This window comes from Oncorhynchus kisutch, linkage group LG28 (assembly GCF_002021735.2).
Source record: "Oncorhynchus kisutch isolate 150728-3 linkage group LG28, Okis_V2, whole genome shotgun sequence".
NCBI classification, from domain to species: Eukaryota; Metazoa; Chordata; class Actinopteri; order Salmoniformes; family Salmonidae; genus Oncorhynchus; species Oncorhynchus kisutch.
Window position 1 is genome coordinate 45,620,045 of NC_034201.2, and position 23,792 is coordinate 45,643,836.

The 23,792-nt window shown below is 47.7% G+C and overlaps 1 protein-coding gene across 1 annotated transcript in view; it reads left to right on the top strand.

Moving 5' to 3' along the window:
- tspoap1 (TSPO associated protein 1) overlaps window positions 1-23,792 on the top strand; it is a 193,411-nt gene that overhangs the window by 67,590 nt on the left and 102,029 nt on the right. Inside the window, exons 3-6 of the mRNA XM_031807691.1 lie at window positions 2,181-2,288; window positions 10,674-10,802; window positions 17,078-17,239; window positions 19,289-20,086. Coding sequence (XP_031663551.1) covers window positions 2,181-2,288; window positions 10,674-10,802; window positions 17,078-17,239; window positions 19,289-20,086 — 1,197 coding nt within the window. The remainder of the gene's footprint in view (window positions 1-2,180; window positions 2,289-10,673; window positions 10,803-17,077; window positions 17,240-19,288; window positions 20,087-23,792) is intronic.

The window sequence follows — 23,792 nt, forward strand, 5'->3', positions numbered from 1 at the left end:
TATGGGAGTATGGAGGGAGAGGGGCTGTATAGTGGCTATGAGAGTATGAGGGAGAGGAGGCTGAGTAATAGCTATGGGAGTGTGAGGGAGAGGGGCTGTATAGTGGCTATGGGAGTATGAGGGAGAGGGGCTGTATAGTGGCTATGGGAGTATGGAGGGAGAGGGGGAGGCTGTATATAGTGGCTATGGATGTATGAGGGAGAGGGAGGGAGACTGTATAGTAGCTATGGGAGTATGGAGAGCAAAGAGGAGTGGAGAGAAGGACTGTGGGAGTATGGAGGGAGAAGAGGAGAGGTGAGAAGGACTGTGGGAGTAGAGGGAGAAGGGGAGAGGTGAGAAGGACTGTGGGAGTATGGAGGGAGAAGAGGAGAGGTGAGAAGGACTGTGGGAGTATGGAGAGAGGAGAGGTGAGAAGGACTGTGGGAGTATGGAGAGAGGAGAGGTGAGAAGGACTGTGGGAGTATGGAGGGAGAAGAGGAGAGGTGAGAAGGACTGTGGGAGTATGGAGGGAGAAGAGGAGAGGTGAGAAGGACTGTGGGAGTATGGAGAGAGGAGAGGTGAGAAGGACTGTGGGAGTAGAGGGAGAAGGGGAGAGGTGAGAAGGACTGTGGGAGTATGGAGGGAGAAGGGGAGAGGTGAGAAGGACTGTGGGAGTATGGAGGGAGAAGGGGAGAGGTGAGAAGGACTGTGGGAGTATGGAGAGAGGAGAGGTGAGAAGGACTGTGGGAGTATGGAGGGAGAAGAGGAGAGGTGAGAAGGACTGTGGGAGTATGGAGGGAGAAGAGGAGAGGTGAGAAGGACTGTGGGAGTATGGAGAGAGGAGAGGTGAGAAGGACTGTGGGAGTATGGAGGGAGAAGAGGAGAGGTGAGAAGGACTGTGGGAGTATGGAGGGAGAAGGGGAGAGGTGAGAAGGACTGTGGGAGTATGGAGGGAGAAGGGGAGAGATGAGAAGGACTGTGGGAGTATGGAGGGAGAAGGGGAGAGGTGAGAAGGACTGTGGGAGTATGGAGGGAGAAGGGGAGAGGTGAGAAGGACTGTGGGAGTATGGAGGGAGAAGCGGAGAGGTGAGAAGGACTGTGGGAGTATGTAGGGAGAAGGGGAGAGGTGAGAAGGACTGTGGGAGTATGGAGGGAGAAGGGGAGAGGTGAGAAGGACTGTGGGAGTATGGAGGGAGAAGGGGAGAGGTGAGAAGGACTGTGGGAGTATGGAGGGAGAAGGGGAGAGGTGAGAAGGACTGTGGGAGTATGTTTCCCCTGGAGGAAGGGCAGTTGAATGTTAATGAACCAACACCATGAAAATGTGGTCTGGAAGCATTAACCAATCTACCGCACTGCAGAGATGAACCATGGGCTCCAAAAGGTAGCCCCACAACTGGTTTTCTAGCAAGCTGAAATGCTTATGGAAGAGCAGTAAATATTGAAGATTCTACCTTTAAAGAACCTTAATGTATTGGTCTGGCAAGACCTGTACATGTTGAGTGAAAGCGATAAGGTTGCTAATGTGTTCATGGTGTGGATACGTTGTGTTCTGTCTCTGTGTTCCAGAATGGCACTGACTATAGGTTCTAGAGTTGATACGTTGTGTTCTGTCTCTGTGTTCCAGAATGGCACTGACTATAGGTTCTAGAGTTGATACGTTGTGTTCTGTCTCTGTGTTCCAGAATGGCACTGACTATAGGTTCTAGAGTTGATACGTTGTGTTCTGTCTCTGTGTTCCAGAATGGCACTGACTATAGGTTCTAGAGTTGATACGTTGTGTTCTGTCTCTGTGTTCCAGAATGGCACTGACTATAGGTTGAGAGTTGATACGTTGTGTTCTGTCTGTGTTCCAGAATGGCACTGACTATACATTCTAGAGTTGATATGTTGTGTTCTGTCTCTCTGTTCCAGAATGGCACTGACTATAGGTTCTAGAGTTGATACGTTGTGTTCTGTCTCTGTGTTCCAGAATGGCACTGACTATAGGTTCTAGAGTTGATACGATGTGTTCTGTCTCTGTGTTCCAGAATGGCACTGACTAAAGGTTCTAGAGTTGATACGATGTGTTCTGTCTCTGTGTTCCAGAATGGCACTGACTAAAGGTTCTAGAGTTGATACGTTGTGTTCTGTCTCTGTGTTCCAGAATGGCACTGACTATAGGTTCTAGAGTTGATATGTTATGTTCTGTCTCTGTGTTCCAGAATGGCACTGACTATGGCTTCCTGGTGCGTCAGAACTCAGAGCTGCTGCGATCTCTGGATGAGATGGAGAAGACCTGCAACCACCTGAGAGAGGAGAACGGCCTGCTGGTAAAACACTGTTAACTCTATGGAGGGGCTAGACTACACTAAGACTGGACTAACAGGCTACAGGAGGGAGCTAGAGGCCTGGACTACACTACTCTACTGAGTTTAGGACACAGGGCAATTCCACAATGCTGAGACTCAGATTATTCACATTAAGGCCAGGCACCAAGTGGTGAAATGGTGTGATATGTGTGATATTTTAGTCCATTAATATTAGAAAATGTTTAAAAAGTGATATACATTTTATAGCAGATTTTGTGCGTTTATCAGAGTGCCATCAGGTAGCTTGATTTCAGATGTGTCATGTAAACAGATTAATAGGGAAATCTTTCTTCTTGCACAGCATGTAGGATAAATGTTTAAATCAAACAATTATATGAATCTGACTACTCACAATTGTATTATTGTTTATTATAATATTATCGTAGTATTGACTGCGTACTCAGTGCCGGCTGTGTTCATATTGGTCAGTTACCATCAGGTAACTCACCGGCCCCACGCGGCTCGTAACACCAGCCCCACGGGGCTCGTAACGCCAGCCCCACGCGGCTCGTAACACCAGCCCCACGCGGCTCGTAACACCAGCCCCACGCGGCTCGTAACACCAGCCCCACGCGGCTCGTAACACCAGCCCCACGCGGCTCGTAACACCAGCCCCACGCGGCTCGTAACACCAGCCCCACGCGGCTCGTAACACCAGCCCCACGCGGCTCGTAACACCAGCCCCACGCGGCTCGTAACACCAGCCAAACGTAACACCAGCCCCACGCGGCTCGTAACACCAGCCAAACGTAACACCAGCCCCCGCGGCTCGTAACACCAGCCCCATGCGGCTCGTAACACCAGCCCCACGCGGCTCGTAACACCAGCCCCACGCGGCTCGTAACACCAGCCAAACGTAACACCAGCCCCACGCGGCTCGCAACACCAGCCCCACGCGGCTCGCAACACCAGCCCCACGCGGCTCGCAACACACCAGCCCCACGCGGCTCGTAACACCAGCCCCACGCGGCTCGTAACACCAGCCCCACGCGGCTCGTAACACCAGCCCCACGCGGCTCGTAACACCAACCCCACGCGGCTCGTAACACCAGCCCCACGCGGCTCGTAACACCAGCCCCACGCGGCTCGTAACACCAGCCCCACGCGGCTCGTAACACCAGCCCCACGCGGCTCGTAACACCAGCCCCACGCGGCTCGTAACACCAGCCCCACGCGGCTCGCAACACCAGCCCCACGCGGCTCGCAACACCAGCCCCACGCGGCTCGCAACACCAGCCCCACGCGGCTCGCAACACCAGCCCCACGCGGCTCGCAACACCAGCCCCACGCGGCTCGCAACACCAGCCCCACGCGGCTCGTAACACCAGCCCCACGCGGCTCGTAACACCAGCCCCACGCGGCTCGTAACACCAGCCCCACGCGGCTCGCAACACCAGCCCCACGCGGCTCGCAACACCAGCCCCACGCGGCTCGCAACACCAGCCCCACGCGGCTCGCAACACCAGCCCCACGCGGCTCGCAACACCAGCCCCACGCGGCTCGCAACACCAGCCCCACGCGGCTCGTAAACACGATAAAGGAAAACAAATCTTAAACTGCTAGAACTTTGTCAGAGCCTACGACCGCATGTAGCAGTACTTAATCACGTAGTGGTACTGAACCAGCAGACCTAGACCCTGTCTCACTGAATGAGCCAAGACGTAGTGGTACTGAACCAGCAGACCTAGACCCTGTCACACTGAATGAGCCAAGACGTAGTGGTACTGAACCAGCAGACCTAGACCCTGTCACACTGAATGAGCCAAGACGTAGTGGTACTGAACCAGCAGACCTAGACCCTGTCACACTGAACCAGCCAAGACGTAGTGGTACTGTATCAGCAGACCTAGACCCTGTCACACTGAACCAGCAGACCTAGACCCTGTCTCACTGAATGAGCCAAGACGTAGTGGTACTGAACCAGTAGACCTAGACCCTGTCTCACTGAATGAGCCAAGACGTAGTGGTACTGAACCAGCAGACCTAGACCCTGTCACACTGAATGAGCCAAGACGTAGTGGTACTGAACCAGCAGACCTAGACCCTGTCACACTGAATGAACCAAGACGTAGTGGTACTGAACCAGCAGACCTAGACCCTGTCACATTGAACGAGCCAAGACGTAGTGGTACTGAACCAACAGACCTAGACCCTGTCACACTGAATGAGCCAAGACGTAGTGGTACTGAACCAGCAGACCTAGACCCTGTCACACTGAATGAGCCAAGACATAGTGGTACTGAACCAGCAGACCTAGACCCTGTCACATTGAACGAGCCAAGACGTAGTGGTACTGAACCAACAGACCTAGACCCTGTCACACTGAATGAGCCAAGACGTAGTGGTACTGAACCAGTAGACCTAGACCCTGTCACACTGAATGAGCCAAGACATAGTGGTACTGAACCAGCAGACCTAGACCCTGTCACACTGCTTCCAATACTCTTCCAATTCTCTACTCAGCAAACTGAATGCAGTTTATCACAGTGCCATCTGTTTTGTTACCAAATCACTTTACACCACCCCACTGTGACCTGTATGCTCTAGTCGGGTGGCCCTGGCAACATATTCGTCGCCAGACCCACTGGCTCCAGGTCATCTACAAGTCCATGCTAGGTAAAGCTCTGCCTTATCTCAGTTCACTGGTCACGATGGCAACACCCACCCGTAGCACGCGCTCCAGCAGGTGTATCTCACTGATCATCCGTAAAGCCAACACCTCATTTGGCCGCCTTTCCTTCCAGTTCTCTGCTGACTGTGACTGGAACGAATTGCAAAAATCGCTAAAGTTGGAGACTTATCTCCCTCACCAACTTTAAACATCTGCTATCTGAGCAGCTAACCGATCACTGCAGCTGTACATAGTCCATCGGTAAATAGCCCACCCAATTTACCTACCTCATCCCCATACTGTTTTTATTTATTTACTTTTCTGTTCTTTTGTACACCAATATCTCTACCTGCACATGACCATCTGATCATTTATCACTCCAGTGTTAATCTGCTAAATTGTAATTATTCGCCAACCTCCTCATGCCTTTTGCACACAATGTACTCTATATAGACTCTAAGCCTTTATGGTACAATGGCCAGACGGAAGCCACTCCTCAGTAAAAGGCACATGGCAGCCCACTTGGAGTTTGCCAAAAGGCACCTAAAGACTCTCAGACCATGAGAAGCAAAAGTATCTGGTGTGATGAAACCACGATTGAATTCTTGGCCTGAATGCTAAGCGCCACGTCTGGAGGAAACCTGGCACCATCCCTACGGTGAAGCATGGTGGTGGCAGCATCATTCTGTGGGGATGTTTTTCAGTGGCAGAGACCCGGAGATGAGTCAGGATCGAGGCAAAGATGAACAGAGCAAAGTACAGAGAGATCCTTGATGAAAACCTGCTTCGGAGCGCTCAGGACCTCACCTTCCAACAGGACAACGACCCTATGCACACAGCCAAGACAACGCAGGATTGGCTTCTGGACAAGTCTCTGAATGTCCTTGAGTGGCCCAACCAGAGCCCGGATTTGAACCTGATCTAACATCTCTGGAGAGACCTGAAAATAGCTGTGCAGCAACACTCCCCCATACAACCTGACAGAGCTTGAAACCTGAAAACTGGCGCCGACAGAGATGGCCGCCTCGCTTCGCGTTCCTAGGAAACTATGCAGTTTTTTGTTTTTTTACGTGTTATTTCTTACACTAGTACCCCAGGTCATCTTAGGTTTCATCACATACAGCCGAGAAGAACTACTGAATATAAGATCAGCGTCAACTCACCACCAGTACGACCAAGAATATGTTTTTCGCGATGCGGATCCTGTGTTCTGCCTTACAACCAGCGCCACGGGATGGTTCCCATGCAGCGACCCAAAAAAACGACTCAGAAAAAGAGGGAAACGAAGCGGTCTTCTGGTCAGACTCCGGAGACGGGCACACCGTGCACCACTCCCTAGCATTCTTCTTGCCAATGTCCAGTCTCTTGACAACAAGGTTGATGAAATCCGAGCAAGGGTAGCATTCCAGAGGGACATCAGAGACTGTAACGTTCTCTGTTTCACGGAAACGTGGCTCACTGGAGAGACGCAATCCGAAGCGGTGCAGCCAGCGGGTTTCTCCACGCATCGCGCGGACAGAAGCGAACATCTTTCTGGTAAGAAGAGGGGCGGGGGCGTATGCCTTATGGCCAACGTGACATGGTGTGATGAAAGAAACATACAGGAACTCAAATCCTTCTGTTCACCTGATTTAGAATTCCTCACAATCAAATGTAGACCGCATTATCTACCAAGAGAATTCTCTTCGATTATAATCACAGCCGTATATATCCCCCCCCAAGCAGACACATCGATGGCTCTGAACGAACTTTATTTAACTCTCTGCAAACTGGAAACGATTTATCCGGAGGCTGCATTCATTGTAGCTGGGGATTTTAACAAGGCTAATCTGAAAACAAGACTCCCTAAATTTTATCAGCATATCGATTGCGCAACCAGGGGTGGAAAGACCCTGGATCATTGTTACTCTAACTTCCGCGACGCATATAAGGCCCTGCCCCGCCCCCCTTTCGGAAAAGCTGACCACGACTCCATTTTGTTGATCCCTGCCTACAGACAGAAACTAAAACAAGAAGCTCCCACGCTGAGGTCTGTCCAACGCTGGTCCGACCAAGCTGACTCCACACTCCAAGACTGCTTCCATCACGTGGACTGGGAGATGTTTCGTATTGCGTCAGCCAACAACATTGACGAATACGCTGATTCGGTGTGCGAGTTCATTAGAACGTGCGTTGAAGATGTCGTTCCCATAGCAACGATTAAAACATTCCCCAACCAGAAACCGTGGATTGATGGCAGCATTCGTGTGGAACTGAAGGCGCGAACCACTGCTTTTAATCAGGGCAAGGTGTCTGGTAACATGGCTGAATACAAACAGCGCAGCTATTCCCTCCGCAAGGCTATCAAACAAGCTAAGCGCCAGTACAGAGACAAAGTAGAATCTCAATCTCAATTCAACGGCTCAGACACAAGAGGCATGTGGCAGGGTCTACAGTCAATCACGGACTACAGGAAGAAACCCAGCCCAGTCACGGACCAGGATGTCTTGCTCCCAGGCAGACTAAACAACTTTTTTGCCCGCTTTGAGGACAATACAGTGCCACTGACACGGCCTGCAACGAAAACATGCGGTCTCTCCTTCACTGCAGCCGAAGTGAGTAAGACATTTAAACGTGTTAACCCTCGCAAGGCTGCAGGCCCAGACGGCATCCCCAGCCGCGCCCTCAGAGCATGCGCAGACCAGCTGGCCGGTGTGTTTACGGACATATTCAACCAATCCCTATACCAGTCTGCTGTTCCCACATGCTTCAAGAGGGCCACCATTGTTCCTGTTCCCAAGAAAGCTAAGGTAACTGAGCTAAACGACTACCGCCCCGTAGCACTCACATCCATCATCATGAAGTGCTTTGAGAGACTAGTCAAGGACCATATCACCTCCACCCTACCTGACACCCTTGACCCACTCCAATTTGCTTACCGCCCAAATAGGTCCACAGACGATGCAATCTCAACCACACTGCACACTGCCCTAACCCATCTGGACAAGAGGAATACCTATGTGAGAATGCTGTTCATCGACTACAGCTCGGCATTCAACACCATAGTACCCTCCAAGGTCGTCATCAAGCTCGAGACCCTGGGTCTCGACCCCGCCCTGTGCAACTGGGTACTGGACTTCCTGACGGGCCGCCCCCAGGTGGTGAGGGTAGGCAACAACATCTCCTCCCCGCTGATCCTCAACACTGGGGCCCCACAAGGGTGCGTTCTGAGCCCTCTCCTGTACTCCCTGTTCACCCACGACTGCGTGGCCACGCACGCCTCCAACTCAATCATCAAGTTTGCGGACGACACAACAGTGGTAGGCTTGATTACCAACAACGACGAGACGGCCTACAGGGAGGAGGTGAGGGCCCTCGGAGTGTGGTGTCAGGAAAATAACCTCACACTCAACGTCAACAAAACTAAGGAGATGATTGTGGACTTCAGGAAACAGCAGAGGGAACACCCCCCCATCCACATCGATGGAACAGTAGTGGAGAGGGTAGCAAGTTTTAAGTTCCTCGGCATACACATCACAGACAAACTGAATTGGTCCACTCACACAGACAGCATCGTGAGGAAGGCGCAGCAGCGCCTCTTCAACCTCAGGAGGCTGAAGAAATTCGTCTTGTCACCAAAAGCACTCACAAACTTCTACAGATGCACAATCGAGAGCATCCTGGCGGGCTGTATCACCGCCTGGTATGGCAACTGCACCGCCCTCAACCGTAAGGCTCTCCAGAGGGTAGGGAGGTCTGCACAACGCATCACCGGGGGCAAACTACCTGCCCTCCAGGACACCTACACCACCCGATGCTACAGGAAGGCCATAAAGATCATCAAGGACATCAACCACCCGAGCCACTGCCTGTTCACCCCGCTGTCATCCAGAAGGCGAGGTCAGTACAGGTGCATCAAAGCTGGGACCGAGAGACTGAAAAACAGCTTCTATCTCAAGGCCATCAGACTGTTAAACAGCCACCACTAACATTGAGTGGCTACTGCCAACACACTGTCAATGCCACTGACTCTACTCCAGCCACTTTAATCATGGGAATTGATGGGAAATGATGTAAATATATCACTAGCCACTTTAAACAATGCTACCTTATATAATGTTACTTACCCTACATTATTCATCTCATATGCATACGTAGATACTGTACTCTATATCATCGACTGCATCCTTATGTAATACATGTATCACTAGCCACTTTAACTATGCCACTTGGTTTACATACTCATCTCATATGTATATACTGTACTCGATATCATCTACTGTATCTTGCCTATGCTGCTCTGTACCATCACTCATTCATATATCCTTATGTACATATTCTTTATCCCCTTACACTGTGTATAAGACAGTAGTTTTTTTTGGAATTGTTAGTTAGATCACTTGTTCGTTATTACTGCATTGTCGGAACTAGAAGCACAAGCATTTCGCTACACTCGCATTAACATCTGCTAACCATGTGTATGTGACAAATAAAATTAGATTTGATTTGATTTGAGAGGATCTGCAGCCCCAAATACAGGTGTGCCAAGCTTGTAGATTGATGAGGATTTTTTTTTTAAATCAATTTTAGAATACGGCTGTAACCTAACAAAATGTGGAAAAGGTCAAGGGGTCTGAATACTTTCCAAATGCACTATATTGTCTCCCAGAGGGCATTGTTGATATGTTATCTTGAAATAAAAAAATGAAGTTAACTTATTTAGGGGGAAAATGACGCCAAAAAATGTATTCAGTGCTTGACAGATTGAAAGATGAAAATAGTAATTACCCACAATCTGCTCTGGACAAGTCATATTTACTTTAGCCGGTGTTATGACAAGTTAATTTGCATGGTATGCTAATATGCACATATGTAATTAATGACATATCGGTTCATTTGTACATTTATAAAAAATACTTCTGAACTGTTTCTACAAAAAAATAAGTATATTTGTGTCAACATTCAACTGGTAAAAGTTTGATTGTGATCTGATTAAGTGGAACAAAACTCCCTGTTAGGGTGAAAAAAATGCCTGGCCTTAAAATGTATGTCAAGCAAAAAACAAGGATTGACCGTAACTCGATGCTCAAGGACTACTTTTAACCATTTCCATTGAACATTTTACAAAAGCACATTTACTTGAACAGTGCAGATGCCAAGTTTGTTCAACAGAATGACGTCACAAACCGTTTTTGTCAAATGTTCTGTGGAAGTAGAGTTGTAATGGCTTGTTTAACATTGGAAATCGTTGTTTTTGTTTGTTTGTTGGACACACATTTTAAAGGGAACGATGGTAATCTCAGCGTCACTCTGTTACAGTGGAATTGCCCCCCACAAAAGACCAAGTTCCAAGGGTCTTGGGAAAAAGTTTCCAGAGCTGTGGAGTTAAAACTTAAAACCAGAACTAGCTTTTGTCTTTTGAGCTCTTCTCTTCAGTTCCAGCTACTGTACTATTTTGGTCCTGTTCTCACAACACCTGTCCTGCTGTGTCAGACAGAGCTGCAGGCCTGTGGAGGAGGGTTTTGATACATCTCTCTCACACGGTGTTGGTGGCACCTTAATTGGGGAGGACGGGCTCATGGTAACGGCTGGAGCAGAATAAATGGAATGGTATCAAATACACCAAGCACATGGTTTCCATGGTTTCCATGGTTTCGATCCCATTCCATTTGCTCCGTTTCAGGCATTATTATGAGCCCGTCTTCCCCTCGGCAACTACCGCTGACCTCTCTCTTTATCCTTCTCTCACACTGCAGCGTAAGAGCAGCGCCCCGGAGACGGAGGAGAAGGTGAAGCGTCTGAGGAGGAAGAACATAGAGCTGGCTGTCATCGCTAGGAGGCTGGAGGACAGAGCACACAAACTACAGGAGGCTAACCTCAAAGTGGTACACTACACCTACTCTACAGATATAGTCTAGACTCCCAGTGTCTTACTCTTTACATGTACAGTCTAGACCAGTGGTCACCAACCTTTTCTGAGTCAAGATCACTTTCAGTCAAAAAGCAAGCTACTGCTCAGATTATTTTTTTTTACATTAACCTCACACAAACAGTTTTGTAGGAATGAGGTTTAGGCAATTGGCCTAATACATTATCACAGCATATTGGCTATATGATTGGCCTGCCAATATTGTTATTAATCAGACGATATTATATTTCAAAACTCAAGCTTTGATAGCAAAATAGATCAGTTGGTTTGGCACTTGTGAGGCAGTGTGCAGCTCTATGATGAATTGAAATAATTTGCTTTTTTTGTTTTACTGGACTGGTGTTACCTGCATCTGGTCAACGAGGTCAAATCACGACGTCACTGATCTTCAGGTCGAAAAGTCGGAGCTCTAGAAAGATGATCGAGTTTCGGATTTTTCCCAACCACATCTCAGGGTCACTGCTCTCTCCTTCCTTTCCTCTGGTGAGACTGACCAGAGAGAGGGGTCACCGTCTTCCACCTGCTCTCTCCTTCCTTTCCTCTGGTGAGACTGACCAGAGAGAGGGGACACCGTCTTCCACCTGCTCTCTCCTTCCTTTCCTCTGGTGAGACTGACCAGAGAGAGGGGACACCGTCTTCCACCTGCTCTCTCCTTCCTTTCCGTCATTGGTGCAGAGCTGTGGCAAGCAGAGCCTGTATTGTTTTCTTTGACCGTTTCTATGAGCCTTCCTGATGCAGGGTTTGCACTTTTGGAACTATTCCATTGGTTCAAATGTGCCAGGCAACTCAATCAAGCATAGCTCAAAGTGTTTGAAAGAAAACTACTACTACCTGAGCCCAAGTCTGCAGAGCAGTGAGAACTGTGAGAACTGTGAAGAGGCTAACTCTGCACCAATGACGGAAGGGCGTGACTGCTTGAAGAACCCAGCTCTGCAACAATGATGTAAGGGCGTGACTGCTTGAAGAACCCAGCTCTGCAACAATGATGTAAGGGCGTGACTGCTTGAAGAACCCAGCTCTGCACCAATGATGGAAGGGCGTGACTGCTTGAAGAACCCAGCTCTGCACCAATGACGGAAGGGCGTGACTGCTTGAAGAACCCAGCTCTGCACCAATGATGGAAGACCGTGACTGCTTGAAGAACCCAGCTCTGCACCAATGACGGAAGGGCGTGACTGCTTGAAGAACCCAGCTCTGCACCAATGATGGAAGACCGTGACTGCATGAAGAACCCAGCTCTGCACCAATGACGGAAGGGCGTGACTGCTTGAAGAACCCAGCTCTGCTTGACACTGCTCTGCACCAATGACGGAAGGGCGTGACTGCTTGAAAGAAAAGATAAACACTGTTCCTGCTAGTGTCACTGTTTTTATTAAAGCTTACGTGTCCACTGTCTTGGCCTTCACCAGAGGACCTGACTCCTTAACAAGTGGCAACATCCAAATCAAATCACTGTAATGAGCAGCACTGAATGGTTCACTGAGTGATGAATTGCAGTCATTGTTTGAGAATACTAGTGCCCCTAAACAGTAAATGGAGTCATTGTGATTGGTTATGAAGAAGAATTAAATGTGTTGTGGCATTGCTGTCCAGGTGGATAGTTTAGGTATTATAGCAATAGCCAGTTATAACATTGTCAAATTCTCTGCTCCTCTTTAGATTGTAATGTTCTTAAAGGGAAATAGAAAAGGTTAAATACGTAGTAGGCTTTACCTTGTGGAAGCAGCATTCAACTCTACGTGTCAACTCTCTTAGCTAATCAGCCACTCGCTCCCCCAGGTCTGGGCTAATCAGCCACTCCCTCCCCCTCTCCCCCAGGCCTGGGCTAATCAGCCACTCCCTTCCCCTCCCTCCCCCAGGTCTGGGCTAATCAGCCACTCCCTTCCCCTCCCTCCCCCAGGTCTGGGCTAATCAGCCCCTCCCTCCCCCAGGTCTGGGCTAATCAGCCCCCCCCCCCCTCCACCAGGTCTGGGCTAATCAGCCCCTCCCTCCCCCAGGTCTGGGCTAATCAGCCACTCCCCCCCCCCCCCCCCTCCCTCCCCCAGGTCTGGGCTAATCAGCCACTCCCTTCCCCTCCCTCCCCCAGGTCTGGGCTAATCAGCCACTCCCTTCCCCTCCCTCCCCCAGGTCTGGGCTAATCAGCCACTCCCTTCCCCTCCCTCCACCAGGTCTGGGCTAATCAGCCCCTCCCTCCCCCAGGTCTGGGCTAATCAGCCCCTCCCTCCCCCCTCCACCAGGTCTGGGCTAATCAGCCCCTCCCTCCCCCAGGTCTGGGCTAATCAGCCACTCCCCCCCCCAGGTCTGGGCTAATCAGCCACTCCCCCCCCCCCCCTCCCCTCCCCCTCCCCCAGGTCTGGGCTAATCAGCCCCTCCCTCCCCCCTCCACCAGGTCTGGGCTAATCAGCCCCCCCCTCCACCAGGTCTAGGCTAATCAGCCCCTCCCTCCCCCAGGTCTGGGCTAATCAGCCACTCCCCCCCCCCCCCCCCCTCCCCCTCCCCCAGGTCTGGGCTAATCAGCCACTCCCTTCCCCTCCCTCCCCCAGGTCTGGGCTAATCAGCCACTCCCTTCCCCTCCCTCCCCCAGGTCTGGGCTAATCAGCCACTCCCCCCCCCCCCCCCCTCCACCAGGTCTGGGATAATTAGTACAACCTCCTGTCTCTATCCAGGCCACCAGGCCAGCCACCAGCCCATTGGCTGCCTCAGTATTCCACACAGGACCTGTTCACCAGCCTGAGAAATACCCCCTCCCTCTTTCTAGCCCTCTTCCTCTTTCCCCCTCTCAACCTCCCTCTCTCTCGCCCTCTTTCTCTTTCTCGCTCTCAACCTCCCTCTCTCTAGCCCTCTCTCTTTCTCCCTCTCAACCTCCCTCTCTATAGCCCTCTTTCTCCCGCTCAACCTCCCTCTCTATAGCCCTCTTTCTCCCTCTCAACCTACCTCTCTTTAGCCCTCTCTCTTTCTCCCTCTCAACCTCCCTCTCGCTCTCTCTCTCGCTCTCTCTCTCTCTCAATTCAATTCAATTCAATTCAAGGGCTTTATTGGCAATGGAAACATGTGTTAACATTGCCAAAGCAAGTGAGGTAGACAACATACAAAGTGAATATATAAAGTGAAAAACAACAAAAATTAACAGTAAACATTACACATACAGAAGTTTCAAAACAGTAAAGACATTACAAATGTCATATTATATATATATATACAGTGTTTTAACAATGTACAAATGGTAAAGGACACAAGATAAAATAAATAAGCATAAATATGGGTTATATTTACAAATGTGTTTGTTCTTCACTGGTTGCCCATTTCTCGTGGCAACAGGTCACAAATCTTGCTGCTGTGATGGCACACTGTCTCTCGCTCTCTCCCTCTCACCCTCCCTCCCTCCCTCCCTCCCTCCCTCCCTCTCTCTCTCGCCCTCCCTCTCACCCTCCCTCCCTCTCACCCTCCCTCCCTCCCTCTCACCCTCCCTCATTCTTTCTCCCCTTATCTCTCTTCTCCCACCCCTTTCTCCTTTTCCTAGAGCAGCACAATCAATAGTAAAGCCTCAAATGAGAAGCAAAAGACAGACCTTTCAGAGTGTCCAAATCTATTTCTTCTTCTTTTGAACAGTGCTGACCTAAATGTTATTTATAGACTGTCTTTGATATTGAATTAAAACACTTTGAAATGACAGTTATGTGCCGAGCTCTCCGTCTCCACAACGCACGTCTGCGTGCTTATGTTGATTTTTGTCTATCTCCATCAGACACGTTCATGGTACAACAGGTTCAAACACCAAAACCAACTATCTTCATTTGAGGACAGGTCGAAACACATGAAACATTCATGGATATTTAGCTAGCTTTCTGTTGCTAGCTAATTTGTCCCCGGAGACATAGCCACCAGAAGTAGGGGTGCTGAAGCACCCCCTAAAATAAATATATATATATATATATATACACACACACAGTGGGGCAAAAAAGTATTTAGTCAGCCACCAACTGTGCAAGTTCTCCCACTTAAAAAGATGAGAGAGGCCTGTAATTTTCATCAAAGGTACACTTCAACTATGACAGACAAAATGAGAAAAAAAATCCAGAAAATCACATTGTAGGATTTCTTTATGAATCTATTTGCAAATTATGGTGGAAAATAAGTATTTGGTCAATAACAAGTTTATCTCAATACTTTGTTATTTACCCTTTGTTGGCAATGACAGAGGTCAAACGCCTCTCATCTTTTTAAGTGGGAGAACTTGCACAATTGGTGGCTGACTAAATACTTTTTTGCCCCACAGTATGTTTGTATATATATACATATAAAGTTAGTTTAGCCCATTTAGTCAAAAGTTTGGACACTCATTCAAGGGTTTTTCTTTATTTTTACTATTTATTTATTTTAAATTGTAGATGTCACGACTCCGACCGAAGGACACTCCCCTTCCCGTTCGGGTGGCGCTCGGCGGTCGTCGTCGCCGGCCTACTAGCTGCTACTGATTATTTCCTCCCCCTCCTTATGTGTTGATTGTGTGCCGCTGTTTTGAGTTAGGTAGTAAGGCTTTATTAGTCAGCCGGCCCGCAGGGTTCCTTGTGCGGGATTAATTATTGTGATCGTCTGTTTGGTGTACTTGTGTGCACGTCTATTGGGTTTTGTGTTTTCCCATTTTGTGGGTTTTCCCTGGACAGTTTAAGTCCCCCTGTTTGGGGCATTTGTTTGTTCAGTATGCCCTGTGTTTTTGTGAGGGTTGGCTTATGTTCAGCGTTTATCAGTGCATTAAAATAGCACTCCCCTGAACTCTCTGCTTCCTGCGCCTGACTCCTCACCCACTACATTCAGACCGTTACAGTAGAATAATAGTGAATACATCAAAACTATTAAATAACACATATGGACTCATGTAGTAACCAAAAAAGTGTTAAACAAATAAAAATGTATTTTATATTTGAGATTCTTCAAAGTAGCCACAATTTGCCTTGACAGCTTTGCACACTCTTGGCATTCCCTCAACCAGCATTACCTGGAATGCTTTTCCAACAGTCTTGAAGAAGTTCCCACATATGCTGAGCACTTGTTTGATGCTTTACCTTCACTCTGCTGTCCGACATATCTCAAACCATCTCAATTAGGTTGAGGTCGGGTGATTGTGAAGGCCAGGTCATCTGATGCAGCACTCCATCACTTCTTTCTTGGTCAAATAGCCCTTACACAGCCTAGAGGAGTGTTTTGAGTCATTGTCCTGTTGAAAAACAAATTATAGTCTTTGCAGCAATTCAACCACGAAGGCCTGATTCACGCAGTCTCCTCTGAACAGTTGATGTTGAGATGTGTCTGTTACTTTAACTCTTATTTGGCATTTATTTGGCCTGCAATTTCTGAGGTTAGTAACTCTAATGAACTTATCTTCTGCAGCAGAAGTAACTCTGGGTCTTCCTTTCCTGTGGTGGTCCTCATGAGAGCCAGTTTCATCATAGTGCTTGCAGGTTTTTGCAACTTCACTTGAAGAAGTTCTTGAAATTTTACAGATTGACTGACCTTCTTGTCTTAAAGTAACGATGGACTAGGTCTTTTACCAAATAGGGCTATCTTCTGTATACCGCCCCTACCTAGTCACAACATGACTGATTGGCTCAAACACATTAAGAAGGAAAGAAATTCCACAAATTAACTTTCAACGAGGCACACCTGTTAATTGAAATGCATTCCAGGTGGCTAACTCATGGAGCTGTTTGAGAGAATGCCAAGAGTGTGCAAAGCTGTCATCAAGGCAAAGGGTGGATACTTTTAAAAAATCTAAAAAAATATTTTGATTTGTTTAACACTTTGTTGGTTACTACATGATTCCATATGTGTTATTGCATAGTTTTGATGTCTTCACTATTATTCTACAATGTAGAAAATAGTTGTAATTTTTCTTTTTTTTACTTGAATGAGTAGGTGTGTCCAAGCTTTTGACTGGTACTGTATATATTTCACAAAATTTGTTCACTGGGCCTTTAATAGTACCATATTAGAGGAAAACATTTTATTTTGAAAATGTTGATTTTTGAATTTTTTTGTGACTCAGAGTTGGAACCTTGAATGACTTGCCTACAGGGAATAGCCAGGTTACAATATATAATACTTTCTGAAAGGGTCAAGGGGTATAAGTCCACTATATAACATGAGAACACGACCAGTCAGAACTGGGGTATTTGTGATGAACAGTCCTTCTTTGTGTTGACCCTTAACCTCTAACCCTTCCCGTCTGTCTAGGTGAATGCCCCAGCTCCGGTGGAGCTGTACAAGCGGGCGTTCGCCCGTCAACGAGCCCGTGACCTGGCGCAGCACGCAGACACATTGCTCTCCAAGGACAAGGAGATCGCCGCCCTGCAGCAGGAGTGTAGGGAGATGGAGACGCGCTTGGGCACAGCCAAGGTACACAATACCATATCCCAGCAGCAGCCAATTCATCCCCTGAACACGGTCTTTCAATAGCAACCTGGAGTTTGTGTTTTAGATGGACTACTTTGCAGACGGACCGTTTAATATTCCATGATCTAAAACAAACCTTGTCTGTCAAATAACTAGTCACTCATTATGTAATCAATAACTGGTGGTTCTGCTCCTCTTCTTGCTCAAACTCATCCAAAGCACTGAACATTTCAATAAGAAACCCTATTATCTAAGAGGAGCAGTAGGCCCACTAAAGGATCACTGTATCATCCATTGTAGTCAGTCCTATTCACCAACCTCATCAAAGGTCTATAATGCCTCAGTTCTGCCCTCTGCTGGGCAGGATAAACCCTCTCTCTAAGCCTGAACTGGTGACTGGGCTGTACTGATGCACATGTGTAGATAGATGTCAGTGGTGAGAAGAGGGAGGTTGTAAATAACTATTTTAAAATGATTTCTCTCTTTGACTGTCTGTGACTAAGATCTAATTTTCCTGGACTTAACATCTGCTTGGGAGTATTATCCCAGGGTGAACTGAATTGATGATAAGTAGTTTTATCCAGCAGTAATGTATATTATCCTGTGAAGCAGTTGTTGTGGGGGTAATACTTCCAGCAGATGTTAAGTCCAGGTAAATTAGATCTTAGTCACAGACAGTCAAAGAGAGAAATAATTTAAAAATAGGCATTTTCAACCTCCCTTTCCACAAGGGCTCAACGGCAGACAATGGCATCTAGGATTTGCCAGCTCACTTCCCGCCAGAACCCGAGTGAACAAATAACATACCAATTACATTCTTATTTAATTTAATTCATTAATTATTTCAGAAACAAAGTTATGCAACACCCAATGCCTCTGTGTGAAAAAAGTAATTTCCCCCTTGTACTCATCAACATGTCGTCAAAAAAAGTTATACTTCTGACTCATCTCTCCATGGAACATTCTTCCACGAGTCCTTGATGATCATCCAGGTGCTTTCAGGTGCTTTTGTGGCAAATTTGAGTCAACTTTTTGGATGACATGGGTCCCATTTATGTCTGGTGAAAACCAAACAGTGAATTCCACAGTAAGAACCTCCATACTAATGGTCAAGCATGGTGGTGGGAGTGTGATGGTTTGGGGATGCTTTGCTACCTCGGGACCTGGGCGACTTGTCTTAAAATAGAAGGAATGCTCTGTATCAGACACGTCTACAGGATAATGTCAGGCCATCTGTCTGTGAGCTGAAGCACAGCTGGGTCATGCAGCAAGATAATGATCCAAAATACACAATCAAGTCTACGTGAAAATGGCTAAAAAGCAACAAATTTGACATTTTTTGAATGGCCTAGTCCAAGTCCAGACCTAATCCCATTTGAGATGTTGTGGCAGGACTTTAAACGAGCAGTTCAGGTTTGAAAACCCACAAATGTCGCTGAGTTAAAACCGTTCTGCATGGAAGAGTTCCTCCACAGCGACATGAGAGACTGATCAACAACTACAGGAAGAGTGGGACAAAATTCCTCCACAGCGAAGTGAGAGACTGATCAACAACTACAGGAAGAGTGGGACAAAATTCCTCCACAGCGAAGTGAGAGACTGATCAACAACTACAGGACGAGTGGGACAAAATTCCTCCACAGCGAAGTGAGAGACTGAGAGACTGAGAGACTGAGCAACAACTACAGGAAGACTGGGACAAAATTCCTCCACAGCGAAGTGAGAGACTGAGAGACTGATCAACAACTACAGGAAGTATCTGGTTGGAGTCATTGCAGCTGAAGGAGGCACAACCAGTTATTGAGTGTAAGGGCAAATACTTTTTCACACAGGGGCACTAGGTGTTGCATAACTTTGCTCATGAAATAAATTAAATAAGTATGTAATGGTTGTTATTTGTTCTCTCCGGTTCCCTTTATCTAATAAAAGGTTTTGGGTTGAAGATCTGATAACATTCAGTGTCAAAAATATGCAAAAATAGAGAAAATTAGAAAGGGGGCAAATATATAAATTTTTGTATGTTGAAATATCTTTGAACTCTGTGTGTTGCAGGGCTCCCCAGTCCCGTCTGGCGTAGTGGAGTTTGAGAGGCTGCTAAGGGAGTCACAGAAGGAGGTGCTGAGGCTCCAGAGGCAACTGTCAATCTCCTCCTCCAGAGTCATCTCCTCCAGAGTCATCTCCCCTAAAGACACGTCCTGTGAAGACACCTCCTTCAGAGTCACCTCCCCTAAAGACACCTCCTGTAAAGACACCTCCTCCAGAGTCACCTCCTCTAAAGATACCTCCTGTAAAGACACCTCCTCCAGAGTCACATCCTCTAAAGACACCTCCTGTAAAGACACCTCCTCCAGAGTCACCTCCCCTAAAGACACCTCCTGTAATGACACCTCCTCCAGAGTCACCTCCTCTAAAGACACCTCCTGTAAAGACATCTCCTCCAGAGTCACATCCTGTAAAGACACCTCCTGTAAAGACATCTCCTCCAGAGTCACCTCCTATAAAGACACCTCCTGTAAAGACACCTCCAGAGTCACTTCCTCTAAAGACACCTCATCCAGAGTCACCTCCCCTAAAGACACCTCCTCCAGAGTCACCTCCCCTAAAGACATCTCCTGTAAAGACTCCTCCAGAGTCACCTTCCTTAAAGACGCATCCTGGAAAGACACCTCCTCTAAAGATGACTGTTGCAGAGTCGCCTCTTGTAAAGACACCTCTTGTAAAGACACCTCTTGTAAAGACACCTCTTGTAAAGACACCTCTTGTAAAGACACCTCCTGTAAAGACCCCTCTGGCAGGAAACACAACGGACACGGAAGGCCCTGCATAACAAAGGAGGAAAGGGAGGAGAAGGTAAGGAAGGATTGGATCTATTTCCTCTCTCTCAGCCATAGGCTGCTCTGCCCAGCTACAAACCTAACCCCTGGCTCTCTCTCAGCCTTAGGCTGCTCTGCCCAGCTACAACACTAACCCCTGGCTCTCTCTCAGCCTTAGGCTGCTCTGCCCAGCTACAAACCTAACCCCTGGCTCTCTCTCAGCCATAGACTGCTCTGCCCAGCTACAACACTAACCCCTGGCCCTCTCTCAGCCTTAGGCTGCTCTGCCCAGCTACAAACCTAACCCCTGGCTCTCTCTCAGCCATAGACTGCTCTGCCCAGCTACAACACTATCCCCTGGCTCTCTCTCAGCCTTAGGCTGCTCTGCCCAGCTACAAACCTAACCCCTGGCTCTCTCTCAGCCATAGACTGCTCTGCCCAGCTACAACACTATCCCCTGGCTCTCTCTCAGCCTTAGGCTGCTCTGCCCAAGTCCTAACAATGCCCCCTGTTGATGATAAAGTGCACTACATCAGACTGAGGTATAAGAACTGAAATCCTGTTGCGCTGTTAGATGGCAAGCTCAAATCAACAGACCTGGGTTCAAAAACAATTTGAAATCATTTCAAATACTTTAGCTGTGCTTGATTGAGCTTCACTGTTGCAGTGTAACCAATAGAAAACTCCTAAATGCACAAAACACGCCCACATTTTCCAATTATTTTTTTATATTTCAAATGGTATATTCCCACCTTATGTCAGTCATTAGAATCTTATGTAAAATATTACTACAAGCCCCAGAAATATGTACAACCTAGAAGTACCAGCTGTCTAAGTGTCTATCTAAGTGCTATTCATCCCCAAACACCACATTTTGCCTCCAGTTTTCCTCCGTCCAGATGTTGAGATTTTAAACCATCCAGCTGCTCTGGAGTGAGTACAGCAAGTTCTGTAGCCTTTCCCAAAAGGCCGTGCAAGCAGTGATGTGACGCACCATGTTTAGGGCCAAATTTGAGAAGCTAACTGACAGACACGGACCGGGTCATGTGTCTTCACTACAAGGGGTGAATGGGTGTATGATGGGCCTTTAGTATTGTAGCCCTGCAGTCAGGCAGGACAGTTAGGATTATGTGCTGTGCGTTTGCATTTGTTAATTTGGAATTTGGTTGGCTGGGGTTTTTTCTTGGCTTAGTGTCTGTTTACGTTGGCTGCTGTTATATAATGGGTATGTGTGCTGACTACAGTGATCTGCCTGACTGCCAGAGGACATCATGAGATGATTCCCTGTCTTGAATTTGGGCCAGATCAAGAGACACAAGTCACATGCTTCCTCGGCTCTCTCTCTCTGCAACACTGATGACTAAAGAGTTCTTCGAAATGATTATTTCCCTCACATTCACTCCACTACACCTAGACGTAACACCATTACACACCACACAGGGGCGGCAGGGTGGTTAGAGCGTTGGACTAGTAACCGGAAGGTTGCAAATTCAAACCCCCGAGCTGACAAGGTACAAATCTGTTGTTCTGCCCCTGAACAGGCAGTTAACCCACTGTTCCTAGGCTGTCATTGAAAATAAGAATTTGTTCTTAACTGACTTGCCTGGTTAAATAAAGGTACAATAAAAAAATCAGGAAATATTCACATTTTGGTTGCAGGCTCATTAAGACAGTAGAGAGTCACCTCCTATAAAGACACCTCCTGTAAAGACACCCCCAGAGTCACTTCCTCTAAAGACCCCTCCTCCAGAGTCAACTTCCTTAAAGACTGATTTAAAAATAAATAAATCTTGGGCCTCCCGAGTGGCACAGCGGAAATGCATCGCACTGCTGGAGGTTCATTCACGGGCTGTGACACAACCCAGCCCGGGATGACGCACAATTGGCCCAGCGTCGTCCAGTTTAGGGGAGAGTTTTGCCGGGGGTCTTTACTTGGCTCGTCGCACTCTCGACGAGCCAAGTAAAGACCCCCGGCAAAACTCTCCCCTAAACTGGACAACGCTGGACAGGCTGACCTCCGTTGCCAGTCGAACAATGTTTTCCTCCGACACATTGATGCGGCTGGCTGGCGGGTGTTAAGGAGCGCGGTTAGGCGGGTCACGTTTTGGAGGATGCATGACTCCACCTTCGCCTCTCCCGAGCCCTTTGGGGAGTTGGAGCAATGAGACCTCAAAAAAAAGGGGTTAAAAATAATAATAATAATAATAATAATAATAAATTGTATTTAGAATTGTACATAAAGTTTCTGAGTTAACATTCACGTCTCTCTTTGCAGCTTAGATGAGAATTCTGGTTGTGGTAATCTGTGGGACACACACACACACACACACACACACACACACACACACACACACACACACACACACACACACACACACACAGAGAATGACACACACACACACACACACACACACACACACACACACACACAGAGAATGACACACACACACACAGAGAATGACACACACACACACACACAGAGAATGACACACACACACAGAGAGAATGACACACACACACACACACACACGGATGCCACAGAAAGGGGCCATGTTGTATGGCTGTGCACTCTAATTCCCTCTCTAGCAACAGAATGGTACAGTCCAGTAATCCTCTCTCTGTTGCCGTGGTAGCGGTGAGAGGGTTTTGGATGGTAGGTAATGTTAAGACTCCAGCCGACTCTCCAACCAAAGACTTTCCTAGCTGCTTTGCCCTGCCTTGCCCTGTCTCATCCTGCTCTGGATAATTGGGGGCTGGGGATATCTTGACGTTGCCACAGATCACTGGAAAGGGGTAGGTTGTATTTAGTGAGGGTGTGTTTAGTTCCCAGTGGCTCTGTGTGTGTGCGGTTAACCTTGGGCTATACCCCTTATGGACTGTAGGTCTGTGGCTAGGCTATACAGGATATTAATATAACCCTAACACTAAGGACTGTGGCTAGGCTATACAGGATATTAATATAACCCTAACACTAAGGACTGTAGGACTGTGGCTAGGCTATACAGGATATGAATATAACCCTAACACTAAGGACTGTAAGACTGTGGCTAGGCTATACAGGATATTAATATAACCCTAACACTAAGGACTGTAGGACTGTGGCTAGGCTATACAGGATATGAATATAACCCTAACACTAAGGACTGTAAGACTGTGGCTAGGCTATACAGGATATTAATATAACCCTAACACTAAGGACTGTGGCTAGGCTATACAGGATATTAATATAACCCTAACACTAAGGACTGTAGGACTGTGGCTAGGCTATACAGGATATGAATATAACACTAAGGACTGTAAGACTGTGGCTAGGCTATACAGGATATTAATATAACCCTAACACTAAGGACTGTAGTTAGTTAAGGTTTAGGGTATCCAGATGTGTTGTGTTATTTTGGTCAGACTGCTGCAACAGTTTAGCTGCTCTGACCGTAGACTGCTGCAACAGTTTAGCTGCTCTGACCGTAGACTGCTGCAACAGTTTAGCTGCTCTGACCGTAGACTGCTACAACAGTTTAGCTGCTCTGACCGTAGACTGCTGCAACAGTTTAGCTGCTCTGACTGTAGACTGCTGCAACAGTTTAGCTGCTCTGACTGTAGACTGCGGCAACAGCATCAGTTTAGCTGCTCTGACTGTAGACTGCTGCAACAGTAACAGTTTAGCTGCTCTGACTGTAGACTGCTGCAACAGTTTAGCTGCTCTGACCGTAGACTGCTGCATCAGTTTAGCTGCTCTGACTGTA